The 25541-nt window shown below is 40.9% G+C and overlaps 2 protein-coding genes across 2 annotated transcripts in view; both read right to left on the bottom strand.

Moving 5' to 3' along the window:
* LMNB2 (lamin B2) overlaps positions 1 to 22748 on the bottom strand; it is a 31176-nt gene extending 8428 nt beyond the window's left edge. Inside the window, exons 1-7 of the mRNA XM_072113925.1 lie at positions 22343 to 22748; positions 11687 to 11823; positions 10825 to 10981; positions 7713 to 7838; positions 7445 to 7615; positions 6367 to 6492; positions 6012 to 6232 (exon numbers count right to left, since the gene is read on the bottom strand). Coding sequence (XP_071970026.1) covers positions 6012 to 6232; positions 6367 to 6492; positions 7445 to 7615; positions 7713 to 7838; positions 10825 to 10981; positions 11687 to 11823; positions 22343 to 22573 — 1169 coding nt within the window. The 5' untranslated portion in view covers positions 22574 to 22748. The remainder of the gene's footprint in view (positions 1 to 6011; positions 6233 to 6366; positions 6493 to 7444; positions 7616 to 7712; positions 7839 to 10824; positions 10982 to 11686; positions 11824 to 22342) is intronic.
* Positions 1 to 25541, bottom strand: part of LSM7 (LSM7 homolog, U6 small nuclear RNA and mRNA degradation associated) — a 528664-nt gene that overhangs the window by 185905 nt on the left and 317218 nt on the right. The gene's annotated exons all lie outside the window — the stretch shown is intronic.

The raw sequence follows: 25541 nt of genomic DNA, 5'->3' as shown, positions 1-25541 counted from the left end.
ATTTTTTTCGTAGGCGCAAGTTGTATTCATTTGGTTAATTTTGTTGATGTGGGGAGATTCAGTCTTCTTCCAGTGTCTTGTAATTACTAGTTTTGTAGACATCAGGAGGTGTATTATGACAGTCTTCTGCTTGTTATAACATATCAGAGGAAAAAGAGAAGAACAACCAACCTACGAAAAAACAAGCCAAATACCAGAGGACCCCTGAACTAAAAGACATGTTATATGCTTTCATATGTCACAGTATCACACTGAAATGCTTGTCATGTTGTCCTATGTTAACATCCCAGCAATTCTGTCAGATAATACTCAGTTTTTTCCCAAAAAATGATTGCAATCAGAAATTGTTTGGCATTATTATCTTCATTTAATTTGTCTTCAATGGAAAACCACAAAAAGAATTGTCAAAAAGCCAAATTGGATATAATTCCACACCAAACATAAAAAAGGGGGTGGACAAAAGTATTGGCACTGTTTGAAAAATCATGTGATGCACTTTTTTTTTTTTTTTCCTTTTAGTCTGCTAAGTTCCATTAACTTTAATAAAACAGAACATAGAGAGACTGTGACAAAGTAGGATAAATGGATGGACCCATTCCAGATAACCCAAATTTAGCTGAACATTAATAAAGATCTACCTAATGTACGACTAAGTGATCAACTCAGTTGTAATGTTCAAAATATATGTCCATTGTTCACTAAGCAATCAAGTATGTTGTTAGGTTGCAACACAAATTACTGTATGTAACCTTATTGTTTTGTTAAAATAAATAAAATATACTTTAAAAAAAAAAAAAAAAAAAAAAAAAGAAAAATCATGTGATGCTTCTGCAATTTGTGTAATTAACAGCAACTGTAACTTACCTGTGGCACCTAACAGGTGGTGGCAATAACTAAACACACTTGCAGCCAGTTGAAATGGATTAAAGTTGACTCAACCTCTGTCCTTGTATCCTTGTGTGTACCACATAGAGCATGGAGAAAAGAAACAAGACCAAAGAGCTGTCTGAACAATCTCAAGGCTAAAAGTCCAATCTCCAAAGATCTGAATGTTCCTGTGTCTACCGTGCGCAGTGTCAGCAAGAAACTTAAAGCCCATGGTACTGTGGCACCTCCAGAGATGTGAACGGAAAGGAAAAATTTACAAGAGATTTCAACGCAAGATTGTGCGGATGGTGGATGAAGCAGGCTTTATCCCCAAAGTTGTTGGTTCTCTCTTCTTATCATTACTTTAACTATGTTCTGTTTGATTAAAGTTGTAATGTTAAAGATATCTATCTGTCCATTGATCATTCTGCAACCAAGTACGGTATGTTAAGTTGGAACAAATTACTGGATGTAACTTTGTTTTGTTGAAAAATAAATAAATGAGGCATTCAAATAGAAAACCTGCGCCAAGTCCGAATCAGTCAGATTGCCCAGGGGCACGGCTGGTGCATGAAAGCCAGCGCAGCAGTGTCACAATCCCATCGCATGCGACACAATCCCAGTTAACCCCTTAACGACCTGGCCCTTTTTAGGTTTTCTCACTTCTATTTTTCACTCCCCACCTTCAAAAATCTTCAACTTTTTTATTTTTCCACATAAAGAGCTGTGTTATGGCTTATTTCTTGCGTAGCAAATTTCACTTCAAAGTGATGGCATTTAATATTCCATGCCGTGTACTGGGAAGTGGGGAAAAAAATTCCAAATGCAGTTAAAATGGTGAAAAAACGCATTTGCGACGTTTTCTTGAGGGCTTGGATTTTACAGCTTTCACTGTGCGCCCCAAATTACAAGTCTACCAAATTTGTATAGGTTTTACAGTGTTTTGATACATTTACAAAAATTAAAACCTCCTGTACAAATTTTTTTTTAAAAAAATTTTGCCGTCTTCTGGCGCCAATAACTTTTTCATACTCTGGTGTACAGAGCTGTGGGTGGTATAATTTTTTTGCGACTTTTGATGGTATTTTCATCACTATAATTTTTAGGACTGTGCAATCTTTTGATCACTTTTTTTTACCGTTTTGAAATTTAAAAAAAAAAAAAAAAAAAAAAAAAATCAATAAAGTGCCATTTTCGACTTCGGGGCGCTATTTTTCGCTACGATCTAAAACGCAGTGAAAAACCGTTATATTTTGATAGATCAGGCATTTTCGGCCGTGACGATACCTAATGTGCTTATGATTTTTACTGTTTATATTTAAATCATTTCTAGGGAAAGGGTTTTTAGGGTTTTTTTAATTATAATTTTTTTTACCTTTTATTTTTACTATTTTTCAGACTCCCTAAGGTACTTTAACCCTAGGTTGTCTGATCTATCCTATCATATACTGCCATACTACAGTACTACAATATGGCAGTATATGGGGATTTTCCTCCTCATTCATTACAATGTGCTGATAGCACATTGTAATGAAAGAGTTAAAACGAAGTAGCCTCGGGTCTTCGGAAGACTCGAGGCTACCATGGCAACTGATCGGCGCTCCCCGATGAGGTCACGGGGAGCGGAGATCCACGACAAGATGGCGGCGCACATGCAACGCCATCTTTTTGAAGCCACCGGCACCGTTGCCGGTAAGCCTTTGCTGCAATATGCTCCACTTCATGCACCGGGACCCGGCTTGCGCCGTACTAGTACAGTGCAAGTCGGGAAGGGGTTTAATACCTATCACAGCAGAGCAAATCCCTACAAGGTTGGAAAACCCAACAAAAGTGCAGCCGCGGACCCTTCGTAAATAAGCCCCAATGTGTAACTGACCCCCACATATTAGAGAAAATTGAGATTCTGAGATTTTGGAGTAAAGCCGCTCACGATTCACCCATGTCACCCTACACAGTACGTTAGACTGGTGACTCACCCACTGCACTCCCTACAGGTCAGGTAGAGCAAAGGTCGCATTAATGGGCGCAATTACTGCCCAAAATAAGTGGCAAACGTAAAAAGTACGCTTGGCACTTATCCCCTATGTTACGCATAAGCTGAGCTGTCCAGCTTCGAACGTGTGGGCGCTGGAGGAGCAAAAGGCGCTGCTCCATATGTTACATCGTCGCACTGCTCTCCCTTGCTCTGGATCTCATTGAGCTGCAGGTGGTGCAGCGCTGCAGCTCCAAATATGAGAGGTTGCATGTGGCCAAGTGCCAGCCAGTTCACTGCCAGGGCAACCATCTGCTGTGCTCTCTGCTCGGGAACATGCTGTGCGAGATCATGCCCCAGGACCTGTGCTCATGCCTGGCTTGGCAGCGGGCGCCATCATGCTTTGGCTCACCCGCATTTTCATGGTCCTCACCTTCCCTGTGGTCGAACCCGTGAGACAGCCGCTGGACTGTTCCCTGGGACAGGAGATTAGCACAGTCTTCAACCGTGATAAACTGCTGGAGATGCTTAAGGAACGTATGCAGGAGGAGACCTAACTAGCTGAAGGAGCTGCTGGGTATTGTGGTTTTCCAATTCTTTATCACACATGACTGGCCCAGCCCCTGCTTACTTAGGCCACATTCACACCTTCAGTATTCTGTTATTACCAAAGATAAATGAATAGAAAACATTCTGTATTTTTTCACTCATTTCTCGCTCTCTACATTCAAAAAACCATAACTTTTTCGTTTTTACGAGTACAAAGCTGTGTGAGGGCTTATTTTGTGCGTAGCAAATTTTACTTTCCTGTAATGTTATTTATTTTAACATGCCGTGTACTGCGAAGCTGAAAAAAATTTCAAATGTGGAAAAATTGAAAAAAACTGCTCGTGCGTCACGTTCTTGTGGGCTCAGCTTTTACGACGGACTGTGCACTCCAAATAACACCTCAGCTTTGTTCTTAGGTTCGGTGCGATTGCGGTGATACCAAATTTATATAGGTTTTATTGTGTTTTAATACATTTTCAAAAAGTAAACGAATGTGTACAAAAAAAGAAAAAAAATGTTGCCATCTTCTGACGCTAATAACTTATCATACTTTGGCGCACGGAGATGTATGAGGTGTCATTTTTTCCGAAATGAGACAACATTTTCATTGCTACCATTTTGAGGTCTGTGCGACATTTTGATCATTTTTATTCCATTTTTTATGTGATGCAAAAAGGTGTAAAAGTCACATTTCGGACATTTGGGCGCCATTTCCCGTCTGAGGTCACCGCCGGTCGTAGCCGGTTTTATATTTTGATAGATCGGGCATTTTGGGACGTGACGATACCTAATGTGTCTGTGATTTTTACTGTTTATTATGTTTTATATCAGTTCTATTTATTTTCTTTTTTAAACTTTTTTTTCACTATTTCTTAGACCATCTAGGGTACATTAACCCTAGATGGTCAGATCGCTCCTACCATATACTGCAATACTTCTGTATTGCAGTATATGGCATTTTTGCAGCGCATTCATTACAATAAGCCACTGTCTCATTGTAACAAATCTGCGGAAGCCAAGTAGCCTTGGGTCAAACGAAGACCCGAGGCTACCATGGCAACCGATTGGGGGAGCGACGATCGCAATAAAGATGGTGGTGCCCATGCGGCAATGAAAGGGTTAATAGCTGCGATTGTTGCAAGCACCGGCCGCGATTATTAGCGTGGGGGTTTGCTGCAATATGCAACAACCCCCAGCCTTGTATGAAGAGGACTCAGCCCGTGAGCCCTCTTCATACATTCCCTGTACCTCTGGGACTTTGTGCAAGACATCAGAAACGTATGCAATTGGTAACAAGCACCACATGTTTTGTATGTAAACAATGCAAAACACAGTGCTTATTACTAATCATATCAGTTTCAGCTGAACCGCATATGTGATCAGATCAAGCCCCTCCCCATTCCACTTGACTTAAGTTTCTAGAGACTTGAGTATGTGTTAGACCAAGTATGATATATGAAGAGAGACCCTTCTTTGCGTATACTGGCAGTTTTACTGAAAAAAGCCCCGTGCCTCTCTGCTCCTGTTGGGCCACAGGCTGTCCATTCACAGCTGCAGCCTTGCACCCGATGTAAGGTCATGCGACCGCAGCAGTGTTCAGGGCCCATTTCACTGGAGAAATTGGACCGTCACATGCACAGCCTGATCCTGTACTGTGACAGGGGGCCAATATCTTCAGTCCCTTGTCACAGCAGCCATGTATACAACGCTCATGCAGAGCGCTGAGAGGGCGAGTCATGCAGAGGTTGCCATGTGCACCTTCTCTGCATGTCCTCATGACAGTGATCCTATTTGCTGTTACAATAAGATCAGTTATCTATGATGTAAATAGAAGAACTGCAGGTAACACAAATGTGTTCCAGGTTTAAAAAAAAAAAAAAAAAAAAAAAAAAGTTTAATGCACCATTTAGGGTGCATTCTTGGTCCGTTCTTGGTGCATTTTTAAACGTTTTGCATGTTTACCATGTGTTTGGCTGGTTTGAATCCGGTTTTCTACATTTGTGGAAGTTTAAGCAGCTGTGAAAATATTTAAGTAAACCTGCAAAAACGCACAAAGAACTGTCCCAAGGACGCACCACGTGACTGACAGCAACCTTAACATTACTAGAATTGTCTTAATTGGCTATTTCAGCACATAAAACAGTTTTGTAACAGTGCTTTTGTATAAATAGACTTCTAATAACACTATATAAGCCTTGGAGTTATTAATTTGTATTAGTGAAAATATTCTCCTCATCGTCTAAAAATACTCCTCAAAAATTGTGAGGGGAGTATTATTACCCTTCTGGGAAAATATTAGTGCAACCTCTGGTTGAGGGTGTCAATACTTTTGTTCGGCCAATTTTGGAGTTGTGTAAAATGATCAATAACTTTTCATTCTCTTATGTGTTTTTTCATTGCCAGCAAAATAAATGCAGATATTAATACCAAAGAATTTGTTGGAGAAAATGAGTATTATCTGACAGAATTGCAGGAGTACCAACACTTTTGGCAACCACTTTATGTGGAAGTATCAAATCTTAATAAACTAGTGAAGCCGAGCATCATTTGTTGGAAAGTGGTTAATCAGTTTAAGCTATTTTACAGCAATCCATGCAGAGACAATCAAGATTGCCAATATTACCTCTCCTCTTCTCCTTCCAACAACTTGCGGTAAGCACTTATCTCCATGTCAAGTGCATATTTCACATCTAGCAACTCTTGATATTCTGTTAACTGCCTCTGTATATGGTCTCTCATGGCTGCCAGTTCCTTCTCCTTGTGGTCCAAGAGTTTGCGGTATTTGTCACGTTCATTCAATAGCATCTCCTCCAACTCGCGAACACGATGATCTGAAGCATTTAACTTCAATATAAAAATAATAATTTATATGTCTGGGATGTTCTTAATTTAGTCTGGAGAATCCACCTGCACAAATACCCAACAGCAGTTTCTTGTTGCCAAAGCTACCTGTAAACATTACATGTCAAAAGCTATACCTGCTTCTGCAGATCTGCAAGTTGGTAACTGAGCGTCTCCACCCTCATTCGCGCCTCACTCAGCTCTTCTCGGACTGCTTCTGCTGCCTGGTCGTTGTGATCTGAAGAACGCCTGATGTTGTCCAACTAGAAGTAAACAACTTAATTGAAAGTCCAACAAATGCTATGGTAACAATGGAAGAGACCACCAACTCAAAAATAAGAATAGCCAAGACTCCTCAGACTAAGGCTACATTCACACTGCCGCATGAGGGACATATATGGCCTATATACATCCCCCAAAGACGGCAATGGGCGCGCGGCGCCCTACGGGAGAAGTACGGTGCAGCAAAAAGAACCCCGGAGAATGGGGTCCTGTTCTCACTAAGTGAAGTAGCAGGATAAGAATTCACCCTCTGCTCCAGAAAGAAAAAATAAAACCACTGAAAATAATCCGGAGCGTCTGTATGAGTGCTCCAAGCTGCCAATTATGCACGCAGGGGCAGGCGTGAATAATTAGCAGCCCACAGCGCCAGACATCTCGTTACCGATGCTCCAGCCTTTTAAGTCTTTTCTAGGTATCCCCGCGTATCAAGATTAGCAAAGAAAAGCACCAGGATCAAGATGAAGAGGACTGTAGGTGAATATTTTCAGTGGTTTGTTTTTTTTTTTTTTTTTTAAGTTTTTCCAACAGGGGCTCTCGGCACCAGAGTGGGCTACTCCACACCCCAATAGCCTCAAGTTCATTTACATAAATGACAGAATGTTTTTGTTGAGTTGGAAGGGGGGGGGGGCGGAGGGGAATTAGATAAAAACTGTAGTGTAGTGAAAGAGGAATTTACCATCAGGAATGTCTATGTATTCCCGATTGCATATTTCCTTTACTTGATGGGCTGAGCAATTCCTAACGTTTCCAAACAACTGTCAAACTGCTAGTATCTTCACAGATTTTGTCCAAAATGCCCTACATTCCGAGTATCATCAACGCATAATATAGGGCACATCTCTCTTTTTCCCGTCAACTTATTTTACCACGGATTTACCGAAGGGAAAAATAAAAGAGTAGCCAGGGCTTGCATTTTAAATTTCACTTTTGTACCTTTGACTGGTAAGTCTGCTCCATTTCTTCCTTGTATAGTCTAACTTGTTCATCATGCTGCTTTCTTAGCTCATCCAGGGCTTGTGCCAACTTGGATTCATACTCATACTTTTGGCCTCTATCCACTTCTACTAGACTCCGTTCATGACGTTTCCTTGTCTCTCTAAACTCCTGTTAAAAAAAAATGTAAAAAACACACGCTTGAACACAGCCATCATTAACAATTTATAGATTGATATGAGCAGTTTAATAAACACAAATACTGTACCTCCTCATATACATTCTTTCTGAACTCCAGCTCCTCCTGTAGACTCTGGCATCGATTTTCCAAGTCTACACGCATCAAAGTCTCACTTTCCAATTGTCTCTTGGCAACAGAGTGAGCATCTTCAGCCTGGCAAAAGAACAAAACTTACTACTAGAAAGCACATAGGTTTTTCATATTAGAAATCTCGTAAAACTCCTATCCTTGTCATCAATATCAGAGGAATTTTACAAATGTATACCACCATGATGCATCGAAATCTTAGTACTTGTACCATACTTTTAAAGCCATAATGGTTCAATACTAGGTTTCTGTCACGTGCGGTACTGAATGATTCCACAAACTCCTATTATCTGCAGACATCGGGCAGGGAATCCTTTTGAGAGATGTGTCAGGAGAGTGGCAGAGCAGTGACCACGACATCAGGGTAATATCATTTGTCCATATATGGTGTTTACCTCTCCCAGGGATTCCCCAGACACTAAGCGTATTTAATTCAATTAAATAAATGTTTCCCTGAAATTTGAACCCATAACCTCCACCTGCTATAGAGAGATTAGGCTATGGGCTTAGTGGCTGTCAATGGGAGGGTTTAATGTAACTAAGAGCTTAACTGTTACATTGACACAGGCTGAATACACTGGTATATGGAGTGGGAATCACCCTACATGAGCCCTTAAATTATCCTGTTTAGTATAGTATTTTATATAAACATTACCAGGACAACCTTTACAATATATATACTACACTGTCATAAAGCACTAAAGCTTCTCCTGGCAAATCACTGGTGAACGTTACTGATCACATGTGTTTCAAAGGAAATGCAAACTGAACCCCACTCCCAGACTTTTGCATTGCATTTCTAAACGCAATGTAAGCTCCCTATGTGACCGCACCCTAAAGATTCAGATAATAATACTTTTATTCTATTCTTTTCTTGAAAGTATTGTATCGGTATCGCAATACTTTTCTAGGTATTGGATCGGTGCAACCCTAACCATCACTCAGCTATTTGAGGGGGCAGTGGTCCAGCTTGACTGTGCTGCAAACTCCTGAGCTCTCAGCCACCAACTTTGCGTTCCTGTACATGCACGGGAACAGAGCTGAACAGGAGCACAAAGATGGGGAGCCGAGAGCTCAAGAGTTTGCAGAACAGATAAGTCACATGATTTTTTGAAAATGTATCCAAACCAAAACATAGTCCTGGGACTAAAGAGAAGATTTTTGTCAGGGTGCAAGGCAAGTTAAAACACAATTTTTTTTAATGCAGACGCTTAAAGAAGGCACAAAGGCATATTTGCAATGCAGCTGTAAGACTTCTACAACCTGTCTTTAGTGAAAATAAGGTCCCTGGTGACAGGTTCCCTTTATAGGAAACCTATCAGAAGAAGATGTGATAATAGATTTCTCCAGGTTAGGTTCCAGGATTATTAAATTACAGGTTAGGGAAGAGGCAGGCAGGAGGAATCTACCATCATATCTGCTTCTGATAGTAGATTCCTCATGGCAGATTTCCTTTAACCGGTTAAGGACCGGGCCCTTTCCTGTTTTTTCATGTTTATCTTTCACTCCCCACCTTCAAAAATCTATAACTTTTTTATTTTTACACGTATAGAGCTGTGTGACGGCTTGTTTTCTGCGTAACAAATTGCACTTCATAGTGATGGTATTAAATATTCCATGCCATGTACTCGGAAGCGGGAAAAAAATTCCAAATGCAGTGAAAATGGTGAAAAAACGCATTTGCGCCATTTTCTTGTGGGCTTGGATATTACATCTTTCACTGAGCGCCCCAAATGACATGTCTACTTTATTCTTTGGGTCGGTACGATTAAGGGGATACCAAATTTCTATAGGTTTTATAATGTTTTCATACATTTACAAAAATGAAAACCTCCTGTACAAAAATTAATTTTTTTGATTTTGCCAACCTCTGGCGCTAATAACTTTTTTATACTTTGGTGTACGGAGCTGTGGGTGGTGTCATTTTTTGCGAAAATTGATAATATTTTCAGTGATATCATTTTTAGAACTGTACGACCTTTTGATCACTTTTTATAGATTTTTTTTATATTTTTCAAAATGGCAAAAAAGTGCTATTTTCCGTTACGGGGTTAAACGCATTGAAAAACAGTTATCATATTTTGATAGATCGGGCATTTTCGGATGCGTCGATACCTATTGCGTTTATGATTTTTACTGTTTATTTATATGTCAGTTCTAGGGAAAGGGGGGTGATTAGAAATTTTAGGATTTTTTTAATTATAATTTTTATTTTTTTAAACTTTTTATTTTTACTATTTTTCAGACTCCCTAGGGTACTTTAACCCTAGGTTGTCTGATCGATCCTATCATATACTGCCATACTACAGTATGGAAGTATATGGGGATTTTCCTCCTCATTCATTACAATGTGCTATCAGCACATTGTAATGAAGGGGTTAAAACGAAATAGCCTCGGGTCTTCGGAAGACCCGAGGCTACCATGGAGACTGTTCGCCGCCCCCCGATGATGTCACGGGGAGCGGCGATCCCAGGTAAGATGGCGGCGCCCATGCGCCACTATCTTTTTGAGGCTGCCGGCAGCCATCACTGTATGCAGCAAAGACTTACCGTCTATGGAGAGGGCTCAGTCCATGAGCCCTCTCCATACAGCGCGACCCGACCGCCCGCGAAGTGTTTAAACCAGGATTAATTCTTTATCTTCTAATGGCCTTGTTTTGGAGAAAATAAAAAATAAAAACTTATGCAAATGAGCCTCGGGGACTACCGTGTGTCACAGAACACCCTTTCGCGATGACAACTGCTAATACTGCCCGCCTCCTCCCACAGATAGAGTCTGTGATGTCAATTAGCAGATGACAGAGCCAGAGACAGTGATTTTAAAAGAGGATTCCATCAAAAACCAGGCCATTAAAAGATAGGGGAACAGATCCTGTTTCAGGACACACACACACCAGTATTTAAGTGTGCTTGGTGTAAAACACAGCATTCATGTGGTAGATCATCAAGCACGAGATTCAGTAAGCCTAATAACATGATAATAGACAAACCTGTAAATCATTCAAGAAGGAACAGATTCTCAACTGTAAACAAAATGGAAGTAGCAGTGTACCTTAGCAAGTTTACCCCGCACATCAGCCAAATCAGCTTCCAGATTACGTTTCTCTTCAAGGGCTGCCTTAAGTTCGGCCTCACTCCTGAAATGCAAGGCTTCCAGATCTTTATTACGATGCTGGGCTTGAAACAAGTCTGCGTCTTTCTTCTTCAGTCTAGGCAAGTTAGAAATAAGGGGGTTAAAGTGAAAGAATTATAGAAGGAATTATTAAAAACTTATCTAAAGTGTAACTAAAACATAACTGAAGAGAGTATGCAATAGTACTATTCTTTTCTATATACTTTATTTCATATATTATTTTACTCCTGTTGTTAAAGGCTCATTTAGACAGGTGTTTTTCTAAATCCAGTATGCTGTCAGTATTCTTTGCAAATACTGATCCAGTGATTTCTATGGGTCTGCTCACATTTTTTTTTTTCAAATGCAGATTATGTGAAAAAAAAATTGCAGCGTGAACTATTTTTTTCCTTTAAATGGTGACAACAAACCTCCGAAGAAGTCAATGGATCACCTAACCAACCGAACAGCACAGGGATCAAATGTAGAAATTAGAGTAGAAGCTCAAACTTTGTGAATGAGGAAAAAAAAAACAGATGCAGATACAATATAGACTGCACACAGATATTGAACGTCAATTTTTTGCGGACATGCAGACAGGTGCAGGCTTTACAGGCGAGTCACAAAAACCTATCTTTGGAGCAGCTGTCAAATTTGCAGACTTAAATTTCATGTACTTTGAGTAGATGCATATTATCACCACTTTTTCTCTATTTGGCATCAAATGAACATTTCCCTTGATAGCTAGGACAACAAACTGCAGAGTGGATACCAATAGTGAAGTCGACTTATTTAGACTTACGCTTTTGTTACTTCATCAAGGTCTGACCGATACTTCCCCAAATCAATCTGTAACCTGGCTCTATCCTTTGCGGTTTCATCCAATACTTTCCGGGCATCAGCAAGTTCAGATTCATACAGGAGCTTGACCCCACTAACCTACAAATCAACAAAATTTTAGACAAGGTAGTGCCCCTTTTTCAAATTCAACTCACCACATCTCTAGATCTCATAGATACAGGAAAAATATATTGCTTGTGTAGATATGTGGCGGGGGGTTTACAGACATATCAATGTTTGATGCTGGATTATAAATGTGATGTAGCTTAAGACAGGGTGGGTAAGGACCCAAGGAAGGGGCAGCTACAGCCTGTGTGTGCTTAGGACAGTCTAGTCTCCTCCGCCAAGTCATTTTGCTCTCTCAGCCCTCCCCACTTCCTGTCATGTGCATTGAGCAGACAGGGGAAGGAAAGTGATGGTGTCGAGGAGAGGTTGAATGCATGGGCACACAGGCTGCAGCTGCCGCCTCTTGACACTTACCACATGCTGCTGTCAAGGAGCCAGGTAATGTGAAATAAAATTTTATGAATTATTGAAATGATTCAGAATGCTGACAAAGGCATATTTAAAATCAGCATAGAATAAGTTATTGATCCAGGCCACCAAACACTAGGTTCGATCAGCTCTCATTGTGATATAAAATGTGCAGAAAATTAATTTAGCTTGCCTTCAAAGCCGCATTAGATTCATTAGGCAATAGGGATCATTTTTCTAATATCCACCCAGGGGTTGGAACAGGCAGAACATCACTGAAGGCCCCATTGTGAAAGGACACTTGGTGGCTTCTATGGTTAAACTTTTTCTAGCTCGCAAAAAATTTACCAGTTTGGAACCATTTCAAATTTCATCAGGGCATGGAGAATGGCTTATTTGAGATATGGAAAGCTAGAGATATTACCACTTCTGGCCACCTACAGCCTGATAAATCAGCGCTCTGAACTTGAAAGAATCATTTTATTAATGCCTTAGGAACATCAAGCATGCTTACAGTCATATGTGCAAAGTATGCAGTACAAAAATGGTTTCAAATAAAATTAAGCACATGCCCTTGTAACAAAAGACAAGTTTGAAACACAAACTGAACAAAAGCACCCAACCTTGCACCTACACCATGACCCTACCCCAGGACCTCCTCTAATAGTATGTCCAGATAAGGGCGAGAGAGAATTATGTCAGAGTGTCTAGGTCTGGAATTTGGGAACCGCAGTAAAGGGAGAGTCTCAAGCCATTTGTCCCAGAAGGCATGGAACCTCCTATCCTTCTACAAGTAAGGGTATGGGATGTGCAGCCATCCAAAATCTGGTTACTGTCTTTCTAGCATAGTACAGAGTTTCGGTAATAAAAGCACGTCCTGCAGTGGATTGGAAAGCTTCAGGGTCTACAAGAAGGAGACAGAGCTTGAGGTCACCTGGGACAGCCACTCCCATTATATTCAACAGAAATTCACATACCTGTTCTCAAAACCCTCTAGCCACAGGGCAGGACCATATTAGATGGAAGAAGGTTCTCTAGGTCTCAGAGCACTTAGGAGAGGAGTCCGGAAACCCAGGACGGAATTTACTAACCCTACTAGTAGTTAAGTATAACTTTTAATAAACACATGTTAAAAAAACTCTCCAATGTGTGCATCAGTGTGTACTAAGGTAAAGATAATGACAATGTGACACACTTACATCTGATAATAAAAGAGGACTGTTATGGCTCACAGAGTGCACTCTGCATAAATTGTTAGCAGATGCAAGTTTTCTCAGTGGCCATTAAGCAGGTAGGTATGTAGCGTATTAAAGATATCCCCATTGCCTTATATTCAATTTGTACCCAGTAAGGCAATAACGGAAATTATTCCCTGCTCGTGGAACAGTCCTTTGTGCTACAACCACTTATGCCCTACCTTCTCATCTCTCCACCTCTACACGTTTCACCCCTGATGGTGGGGCTCGTCAGGAGAACCGTAGAGGATGAGGTTAATTAGAATGAATTCTTATATCCTACATTCATTCAGGACACAAAAATAAAAGAGCGCTGGCGTCCTGATGGTGGGCGCCAGCGTATGGTGGGCTACGACCATCAGGGGTGAAACGCGTAGAGGTGGAGAGATGAGAAGGTAGGGCATAAGTGATTGTAGCACAAAGGACTGTTCCACGAGCAGGGAATAATTTCCGTTATTGCCTTACTGGGTACAAATTGAATATAAGGCAATGGGGATATCTTTAATACGCTACATACCTACCTGCTTAATGGCCACTGAGAAAACTTGCATCTGCTAACAATTTATGCAGAGTGCACTCTGTGAGCCATAACAGTCCTCTTTTATTATCAGATGTAACAGTGTGTCACGTTGTCATTATCTTTACCTTAGTACACACATTGGAGAGTTTTTTAACATGTGTTTATTAAAAGTTTTATTTTATTTTCCCAAATTATACCCGTGACTCCTTCTCTAGAAATTGTATTTTTGGGACATACCCAATTCAGCTCCTCAGTGATTTCTAGTAGTTAAGTATGCCTGATGGAGAGATATATATTTATTTTATCTCAGAGATTCTCCCCCCATTTTAGGGGGGGCCAGCTGAGGCAAAGAGAGAGCAAGATCCCACTCCTCATCCATCAAGGTCATTCTCCCACCATGCCCTCATTAGTGTGGGTGTTTGATGTCAGTGGATAGTAACTCTTTCTACAGCCTGGAGGGCCCTTCCCGGGGCTTGCAGGAGGATGAGGGGAACAGGAAAGGAGTTTTCTACCAACTGCTCACCAGGTAACTGTGCGTTTCTAGCATGGAAGAGTTGAAGATATAACAGGCGGAAGGAGTTTGGCAAATAATAGGAGTCCCATCTATAACCCCTAGGCGCACCACGACGTTATACTACGTCCCTGGGGCTAGATGCTTAGCGCACCGGGGACGTAGTATAACGTCCAGCTTCTGGGACCGGCTCACGAATGGAGCCAGTACCAGAAGCAGCGGCTGTCAGCTGTCTTTCACAGCTGACACCGCTCTGTAACACCCGCGAACGGAGCCGACTCGGATTGCGGGTGTTAACCCCTTACACGCCGCGGTCAAGCATGGCCGTGGCTTGTAAGGGTGTTCCTGCTGTGGATTGGATCCCCCGTGCCGCTTACCGGGGGATCCGATCCTCTTCTGGGCAGCCCCGATGTCTGCCTAGTGCTCCGGGGCTGCCCGATGTCCCTGCCAGTCAGATCCCTTCCGGGTCTGACTGTAAACTGTCTGCCTGCTCAGACAGTTTACACTGCTCTACAATAAAATAGTATTGTAGAGCAGTGTATTGAACTTGAACCAGTGATCAGAGTATCACTGGTTCAAGTAAGTATAAGTAAAAACATGTAAAAACACTAAAGTTAACACATTAGAATAAAATTAATACATAAAAATATAAGCCCCTAAAATGACATTTTCCCATAAAAACACTTAATAAACTATTAAAAACACAAACACACAAAAAAAGGCACATATTTGTTATTGCCGCGTCCGTAACAATCTGTATAATAAAACAGAATCGTTACTGGACCTGTACGGTAAACACAGGGGGAAAAAAAAAACGGAAAAAAAAAGTTCCGAAAAAAGATATTTTTTAATTAATACCTTTAAAAAAAATGATCTAAAAAGTTATTTAAAAAAAATGTTACGTACTCTAAAATAAGACCACAAAAAAAAAATTAAAAAAAAAAAAACTTCTTCTCGTAAAAAATAAGCCGAAAAATAAAAAAGTTATGCATATGAAAAGATGGTGATGCTAAAATGAACAAAATTTTTATACAGTGAAATTGAATAAAATACAGAAAACCCCCACATACTTGGTATCGCTACGCCCATGACAATCTGCATAATAAAACAATCATTATTGGACCTGAAAAGTGAACCCCGTAAAAAACAACCAGATTTGTCAGCCGAAAATTAAAAGTTATGCATATGAAAAGATGGTGATGCTAAAATGAACAAAATGGTCTCCAAATTAGTTTTTATTCAGTAAAATTGAATAGAATACACAAAACCCCCACATATTTTGTATCCCTGCATCCGTAACAATCTGCATAATAAAACAGAATTGTTATTGGACCTACAAAATGAACCCCGTAAAAAAAAAAAAAACCTCAAAAACGCTGGGAAAAAAAAAAAGATAATTTTCAATTAATACCCTTTAAAAAAATGCTCTAAAAAGGGATTTAAAAAAAGTTACGCACTCTAAGACCACTAAAAAGAACAAATATTCTCGCAAAAAATAAACCCCTAACCAGATTTGTAAGCTGAAAAATAAAAAAGTTATGCATATGAAAGTCAGTGATGCTAAAATTTACATTTTTGCCTAATTACTTCTTATTCAGTAAAATGGGAAATGCTATTTAAAAAACCTTTTCGTAATCCTGGAGACCCATAGAATAAAAATAAAATACTATTTTTACGGTACGGTAAATGGCAAAAAAAAAAAAAATAATAAAATAATACAAAAAAGTTCCTAAAAATTGATGATTTTCATTTCCTCCACCAACAAAGAGATAATAAAATCTCCCCAATTAGCTATAGATGCCCCAAAATTATGAACCAGAAAAGTGCATCTCATGTGGCAAAAAAAATAAGTCCCTATAGGTCCACAAAAAAAAAAAAAAAAATTATAGCCTGTACAATGTGACATAGCAAATCTGATCTGCATGGCGCCTCCTTCCCCTCTATGTCCGGCCGTGCGGCCATACAGCAGGTTTTATGTTTAATTTTCCACCCAAAATAAATGGATTGTCAAAAAATATTACAATTTGCAGACTGCACCTTCATTTTGTTTTAACCCCTATAAAACAGCTAAAGGGTTAACAAACTTCTTAAAAGTGGTTTCATCCAAATTTTTAAACTGGATATCTCATAGCGTTCCAAAGCTATAACCACTTATAGTGACACAGGGCAGATTTGAAAAATGGGTCCGCGTCCTTAAGGCCAAAAGAGTCCCGTAGGGGATAAAGACATCCTCCAAAGTTCCGAAAGAGGGCGACACCACAAGGGGGTGTCAAACCCAGTAGTATAGTAGTGGGAGCGAACGCTCGCCTACAGCAGAAGGAGTCGGCGTAGCAAGGGGGTGTTCAGGTGTAGTATGTAGACTACAATAGGGGTTTACCATAAGTGTCACGGTGCATGGTTTTTCAAGGTCGAACATCAAAGGGAATTGGGACAACTGAGCCGCCCAATAATATGGCTTAAAATTAGGAAGGCCAAGCCCCCCCCCCCCCCCCTCAGGAGCAAATTAGCACACTGGTGGCAATCCTCGCTCTCCCCCCACCCCAAACATATAGGGCTATGCAACTATGAAGCTTCTGAAAGAATTGGCATGGTATATACACTGGTGACGGAAGCAGGACGTACAGGATTTTAGGTAGAACCATTTTGACTACTATATATACTCGTGTATAAGCCGAGTTTTTCAGCACAAAAAATGTGCTGAAAATCCTCAACTCTAGCGAGTTCCCATAGCCGTCAAAAACTGCCTGGAGAGGCCAAAGGGGAGTGATACAGCAGGCAAGCCCAGGCCACAAACTCCCCAGGGAAGCCAAACCGTACCAACACTAGCCAAAAGGTAAGACCCTCCACCGAGTCAAAGGCCTTGGCCGCATTTAGCGAGACCAAAACTCTTAACCCAGCATTGGCATGGACCACCTGGAAATGCAGGAACAGCCTGCACAGATTGCAGGCGGTAGATTTACCTGGCATGAAACCGTTCTGGTCGTGCCCTTACTTCCGCAGATGTCCCGTGCTGTACCTCTGTTTACAGGGGCGCAAAAGCAGTGCTCATACTTCATGGGTGTTTGCAGTTATACTCAACACCCAGCTTGTATCGGGTGGACTACCGTAACAGACTTAAGTTTTTAGGGGGTTAATAACTTACCAAAAATGTGTAAAAATAAGGCTGAATTCGTACTGACAGGTGCCCGCCGTATCGCAGCACAGCGTGCACACGTCGGCGCCTGGGAAAGGAGGAACACGGGGCACGGCGCCATAAGCCGAGAAAAGATAGGACATGGCCATGTGAATGAGACCTAACATTTACCACATGTCTGCTTAATTCTGGCATGTTTTTTTCTGCATTGTCACATTGTACAAGCACTAAGACTTAATTTTTTTGTGAAGTAGACTTGTTTTTTGTGTGACACAATGCACTTTTCAGATACTTCATTTTGGGGCTTTTATATTAAATGGATAAGATTTTATTAACCATACGTGTATAGGAAAAGAAAATCATCAATTCTTTTTTACCATTCACTGTACAATAAAAAGAACAGGTTATCTTTATTCTCTAGGTCAGTACAATTACAATCTTTAATAGTTTTTTTTGTTTTTTTAAATCAGTGCCTCAGTTGAGAAAATCTCACAAATATTGAGAGAATGTAATTTCTTTTAGCATCTTCAAAAGCATGATTTAGCATCAGAGGCATAACTTTTAAATTTTTTGGTTGACAGAGCAAACCAGGGCTTACTTTTTGCAAGAAGATTTCTTTTCAGTAGTCTCATTTTGGGGTACATAACATTTTTCATCACTACAGGCAGTTCTTAAGTTGAATTTGTATGCAAGTCGAAACTGTATATTTTTATAATTGTAGTTCCAGACAAAAAAATTTTTGCCCCAGTGACAATTGGAGTTTCAAAATTTTTTGCTGTAATGGGACCAAGGATTATGAATAAAGCTTCATTACAGACACCTTCCAGCTGGTCATTGTAGTCTGGGACTATAGTAAAAGATCTTCACCAAAGGTCACAGTGGGCAGAGGAGTCAGTCTTTAACTAGGGGACTGCCTGTATTTAGAACGATTTGATGAAAACATCTTTTTTCAAGTTTTTTTCTACAACGCTGAAGGTACAGGGCCAATATTGCTTTATATGCATTGTACAAAAAAATACAGATGCGACAGTAACAAATATTTTGTTAGTCCCGGGTAACATACAAGATAGGTTTTGTATGCAAGTCAGAATTGTATATTTTATAATAGTAGCTCAAGACAAAAAATTTTTGGTCTATGTGACAATTGCATTTAAAAATGTTGGGTTGTCATAAGAACCAGGAGTAACAAAAAAAAACAGTAATTTCCCAACATCCAGAGGTCCGTCTGTAACTAGGGGTCGTCTGTAAGTATTGAAAACAGCCGTACATAAATGTAGCATAGGGCCTTATACATTTAAATGGGCAATAGTGTAAATTATGAGCTGTACCGTACAGGCCATATACTGAACACAGACAAGCTGCACTGTGCATCACTAGCAATGTGCCAACTGCTGCTTCCCATAATATATTGCAGGTCCTATTTCTGCCGTCTTCACATTGATCCGTAAACTAATGCCAAAAACAGTCCCACACAGATAAATCTGCAAGGGATTATTCCCCACTATGCCAGCTTGAAAAAGTATCCTGAATAGGGCTAATAAAGCACCCATCCGTTTGTTCACATTCTATTTGGAGTGCAGTCTTTTCTTTTTGCACTATTATCGTCTGGTGTGTCAAGACCAGTATTTTTCATGCTTTTTGGTGCTGCTGGACTTCTGTTTTTTTTAATGTATTTTTATGAATATTTATGCATATTTTTGTGTATATGTTTTTTTACTTAAAAAAAGACCCCTGGGGGACACATTCAGTTTTTGTTTATTTTTTTTTTTCTTTGACAAGTTTTCCCCAGTTAGAGGAAAACCACCACCTGTCACTGGTGATGCTGATCAAAGCTGTACTGGGTCTAATCTGACAGTGCCGCCTCTGCTCCTGAAGTAGCGCAATACATCCTAGGGTCTCCTGGGCACAGCTTCCGCCGCTAGAGCATGAGCAGTAGAAAACGGCACTGACATCTAAAGTCAATGGGTGGTCCGAGGTGACTTAAAGGGAACCTGTCACCTGAGATCTCATTTTCACTGAAGACAGGTTGCAAAAACCTTCAGTGCAAATCTGAAGCATTACAATATACACTCACCAGCCACTTTATTAGGTACACCTGTCCAACTGCTCGTTAACACTTAATTTCTAATCAGCCAATCACATGGCGGCAACTCATTTAGGCATGTAGACATGGTCAAGACAATCTCCTGCAGTTCAAACCGAGCATCAGTATGGGGAAGAAAGGTGATTTGAGGCCTTTGAACGTGGCCATCTCTAGGGTTTACAGAGAATGGTCCGAAAAAGAAAAAACATCCAGTGAGCGGCAGTTCTGTGGGCGGAAATGCCTTGTTGATGCCAGAGGAGAATGGGCAGACTGGTTCGAGCTGATAGAAAGGCAACAGTGACTCAAATCGCCACCCGTTACAACCAAGGTAGGCAGAAGAGCATCTCTAAACGCACAGTACGTCGAACTTTGAGGCAGATGGGCTACAGCAGCAGAAGACCACACCGGGTGCCACTCCTTTCAGCTAAGAACAGGAAACTGAGGCTGCAATTTGCACAAGCTCATCGAAATTGGACAGTAGAAGATTGGAAAAACGTTGCCTGGTCTGATGAGTCTCGATTTCTACTGCGACATTCAGATGGTAGGGTCAGAATTTGGCGTCAACAACATGGAAGCATGGTTCCATCCTGCCTTGTATCAACGGTTCAGGCTGGTGGTGGTGGTGTCATGGTGTGGGGAATATTTTCTTGGCACTCTTTGGGCCCCTTGGTACCAATTGAGCATCGTTGCAACGCCACAGCCTACCTGAGTATTGTTGCTGACCATGTCCATCCCTTTATGACCACAATGTACCCAACATCTGATGGCTACTTTCAGCAGGATAATGCGCCATGTCATAAAGCTGGAATCATCTCAGACTGGTTTCTTGAACATGACAATGAGTTCACTGTACTCAAATGGCCTCCACAGTCACCAGATCTCAATCCAATAGAGCATTTTTGGGATGTGGTGGAACGGGAGATTCGCATCATGGATGTGCAGCCGACAAATCTGCGGCAACTGTGTGATGCCATCATGTCAATCAACCTTGTTGAATCTATGCCACGAAGAATTGAGGCAGTTCTGAAGGCAAAAGGGGGTCCAACCCGTTACTAGCATGGTGTACCTAATAAAGTGTCCGGTGAGTGTAATTGTGTGTTATAACTTACTCTTGCATCCTGACAAAATCCTGGGGTAGTCCCGGGGGCTGGTCTTTGGATGTATTTCAAAAAACAACATGTGCCTTGTCTGTGTTACTCACTCCTCAGAACTTGGCTCATGCTCCTGTATAGCTCATCCTCCTGCTCCTTCTCAGAGGTCACAGCCTGGGCAGCCTGACATCAGTGGGGGAGGGACATAGCTGTACAGGAGCACAAAGATGGAGGCAGCCTGCAGCTCCAATGCATCCGAACCAACGCCCAGCCTCCGACTATCCCAGGATTTTGTCAGGGTGCAAGGTATGTTATAACATAATTATATTGTAATGCAAATGCTTAGAAAAGGCAGAGGCGCATTTTTGCACTGCTGGTGTCATGGGCTTTTACAATCTGTCTTTAGTGAAAATGAGGTCCCTGGTGACCAGTTCCCTTTAAGGAGTGTTTGCCAAATAGGGCCACCTTGCAGACATGTGGAGACTTGTAGCGATTGATGCTCCACTAGGGGATTCTGGGAAATATGCAGATAAGGAAAAACACACCTCTTTTGCTACTTTGTAAGGCATCCTGTAACCTTCAGGAAGCCTAATCCCACGATATGGGATTAAAGCCAAACCAGTACAGTATATCTATTCCGGAAAGAACAGATTCCCAACTGTAGACAGCGCTGTTTCAACCTGGTTGCTTCTCTTCAGTACAGTATAGGGAACTGGTTTAGCTAAGTGAGGCTTTTGACTAAGTAGGAGCTCAGTTATTCATACAAGTTGCTGATGTCTGGTCATATGACCTTCTGAAGCAGCTACTAGTAAGCTCTGCTCCTCTCCAGCACTTGATGCCATTGACAAGATCGAGCTGTTTGTGTGACAGTCCGATCCTGTACTGTGGCAGGGAGCCAATATAATCAGTCTATTGTCAAATATGAGCACTGTGACTAAAGATGGATCCTGTGACTTCACACATCTCAGAGCAAAGGGGTGGGGGGCTAATAATCATGCAAAAGAGATATGATGTGCATGTCTGTATATATGAGCAGCCCCTTAGTAGCAAGGATCACCGAAAACACTGATAAAAATGTTAAATATAAAAACTATAGTTTTAAAATGGGTATTTTCCAGTACCATATTACCTTTATTAAGAGAGCAGATGTATGTACACAGTGACATATTGAAGACAAGTGACATTGGTACTTTTGTATGCTTCTGATACACAAGTTACAGCCCTCTTGATAAATGTGGTGTTTGGAGTTTTAGACTTCTGCAGTCTGTAAAGGCATTACCAAAATGATGTTCCTCCCATAGGATTACGGGGTAGCCCATGCTATAGACAGACTGCACACGGGATGTGAAGTAGAACTTCACCTCAGCCATCCACAAAGCACAGGTCAGGAGAAAGTCTTCTCCTCAGCCACCTGCCATGGGAATATTCCCACGTGGAGAGCGCAGGGGACACGGGGCCGGCACCGCCATGGCTCGGGTGTCACTAGAATGACAGCTACACCCTGCGCGCTGCCTGTGATGAGCGGACAAAGGGTTCTTCCAATCCCCACAGCGGGCGTCCTTCCCACTCACCTCCCTGGTGGTGATCTCCTCCTTCTCGGAAACCTTTAGCATGAGACGGTCATTCTCCAGCTCCAGGGATCGCACCCGGTCGATATAGACGGCCAGACGGTCATTGAGATGCCGCAGCTCTTCCTTCTCCTGCAGTCGGGTGATGCGAGTTGGAGAGAGTGGCGTGGAGGCTCCACGTGCCGGGGACTGCACGCCTGAGGGTGCCGAGCGGCTAGGAGTGGAGGTAGCCATGCTACAAGTCGGGGGGGTCCCGCTACAGAATCGCCGAGTGCTTCAAGACTCGCCTTCCAGCTTCTTTCTCCTCAGGCAACGGTCACTTTTCATTGAATGGCGGGAGTAATAGGTTCCGGCCAATCGCTGGAGATGAAATTCGTGACGTCATCCACAATTTAGGATTCCGGCGTGGCCATGTCTAGAAGGGTAATCACTAGTGTACGCGCAGGCGCTTACTATAGCAAATGGCTGCGCTGGTTTCAAGATGGTGTCCACCCGAGCGCTGTGGAAGCATGGGAAATGTAGTTCTGTCAGTGGGACGCAAGCGAACTGTCATCAGATGGCTACAGAAATGCTGCATGCATTCTTTACTGTGTTATGATTATGTAGTAACGTGAAGCTTGGGCTTTTATTTCTATGCCATGTGGTGTATGCCTGTCATTGGTTAACCAAGGTCTCTGATGAGTCAATTATCGTATTTTCCTATGTCAAACTCCTATAGAGAAGCGGACTAAACAGTAAATGCAGCCCATATAAACTTGCATTGTGGAAATATTTGCAGTGGGTTTTTCCCGATGACCATTGAAAAATCATTGCCTGGGACACAGCGGCAGGAATAGGACCTAGAATTAACACAATTCAAGTACTTGGTTGAATGTGTTTGGACCAGTATGTAGCATTTACATGTTTTGAAACTCAAGGCAAAGGCTGTTTTGAGGAGATTTTCCAAATTGCATTAGGTTATCATTGTGTTTACGGAAATGCAATATTATTGTGACGCTAACACAATGCTTTTACATTGTGGTACCATTGTGCTTGTGTAAACGCAATGTTAGCAAATCTCCTCAAACCAGCTTTTGCGTGGCGTTTCAAAACGCCATGTGTGAAATACAGCTTCAGGCCTGATTCGCAAAGTGCAGTCTGAGGTGCAAACCAACAGTTTCTCCCATGTTCAGATAACAATGTGTTTCCACCGTGTTTAGCAAAATTGTGCTAGATAACATTCTCCAGCATTTACCAATGCCTGAACAAGTTAACGCTGTGAGGGCGCGTTCACTCACTGCGTTGCATCACGTTTTTTGTTGCATTTGACACATACATGCATCTTTAATGCAGCAAAAGACCAGTTTACAAATGCATTTTATAATCCTAAATCAGATGAAAATTGTCTCCTGCACCCTTTAAAAACGCATAATAGTGGTGGAAAGCCGATCGCATGCGTTTCTCTGGACGCTTAGCGGTACGTGTGACCGCGGCCTTAATAGTTATAAAATCTGAAGGATCCCTTACACTAAACTTAAAAGTTTCCAGAGGTCAACCCCCCACATTGCCCAATTCAAACAAAACTGGTGCCTATCAATTGTGCTATGTCTGTGCTGCTCAAAACAAATTTTTGTTTGTGCTTCTTTTGTTTTGAAGATATTAACCCCTACGGGACTCAGCCTCTTAAGGACGCGGCCCCATTTTTTAAATCTGGCCTGTGTCACTATAAGTGGTTATAGCTTTGGGACGTTATAATATATCCAGGGGATTTTGCGATTGTTTTCTCGGAACACTATGTACTTCAAGTTAGTTTAAAAATTGGGTTGAAATCTTTTGCGTTTAGTTATGAAAAAAAAAAAAATTGGAAAAAATTTGGAAAAATTCTTTATTTTCAACGTTCTAAATTCTCTACTTTTGATGCAGATAGTCATAGCAAATGACCAAATAAATTCATAACTTACATTTCCCAAATGTCTGCTTTATGGTGGCATGGTTTCTTAAGATTCCACATATTTTACTAGAATGTTATGAGGCTCAGAATTTAGGTATCATTTTTCACATTTTTTTGTAAAATCACCAAAACCTGTATTAGATGGACCTGCTCAACTTCTAATTGACACTGAGAGGCCTAAATAATAGTGAGACTCGTAAATTACCCCATTATGCAAACTACACCCCTCAACGTATGAAAAACCACTTTTAAGAAGTTTGTTAACCCTTTAGCTGTTTTATAGGGGTTAAAACAAAATGGAGGTGCAGTCTGCAAATTGTAATATTTTTTGACAATACACTCATTTTGGGTGGAAAATTAAACATTTACAATGGATTAAATGAAAAAAGGCAACACAAAGTTTGATACCCAATTTCTCCCGAGTACACTGATACCCTATATGTGGTGGTGACCTGCTGTATGGGCGCACAGCCGGGAATAGAACGGAAAGCGGCGCCATTCCGATCAGATTTGCTATGTCACATTGTACAGGCTATAATTTTTTTCTTTTTTTAATGTGGACCTATAGGGGCTTATTTCTTTTGCCACATGAGATGCTCTTTTCTGGTAGGTAATTTTGGGGCATCTATAGCTAATTTGTGAGATTTTATTAACTCTTTGTTGGTGGAGGAAATGAAAATCATCAATTTTTAGGAACATTTTTCTGTTTGTTTGTTTTTTGGTCGTTAACCATACCATAAAAATAGTATATTATTTTTATTCTATGGGTCTCCACGATTACGAAAAGACCTCATTTATATATTTTTTCCCATTTTTACTGAATAAAAAGTAATTTGGCAAAAATGTTGTTAATTTTTGCGAGAAGGATTGTTCTTTTTAGTGGTCTTATTTTAGAGTGCATAACATTTTTAAATCACCTTTTAGAGCATTTTTTTTATAGGGTATTAATTGAAAATTAACTTTTTTTTTAGCTTTTTTTTTTACGGGGTTCACTTTGTGGATCTAATAACGATTCTGTTTTTTTATGCAGATTGTTACGGACGCAGGGATACCAAATATGTTGGGGTTTTGTGTATTTTATTCAATTGTACTGAATAAAAACTAATTTGGAGAAAATCTTGTTCATTTTAGCATCACCATCTTTTCATATAACTTTTTTTATTTTTCGGCTGACAAATCTGGTTAAGGGCTTATTTTTTGCGAGAAGAGTTGCTCTTTTGAGTGGGCTTATTTTAGAGTGCATAACATTTTTTAAATCACTTTTTAGAGCAT

Source organism: Engystomops pustulosus, chromosome 1, assembly GCF_040894005.1.
Source record: "Engystomops pustulosus chromosome 1, aEngPut4.maternal, whole genome shotgun sequence".
In the NCBI taxonomy this organism is placed as follows: Eukaryota; Metazoa; Chordata; class Amphibia; order Anura; family Leptodactylidae; genus Engystomops; species Engystomops pustulosus.
Note: the sequence above shows the minus strand (reverse complement) of the source record. Positions and strands in the feature narration are given on the sequence as shown.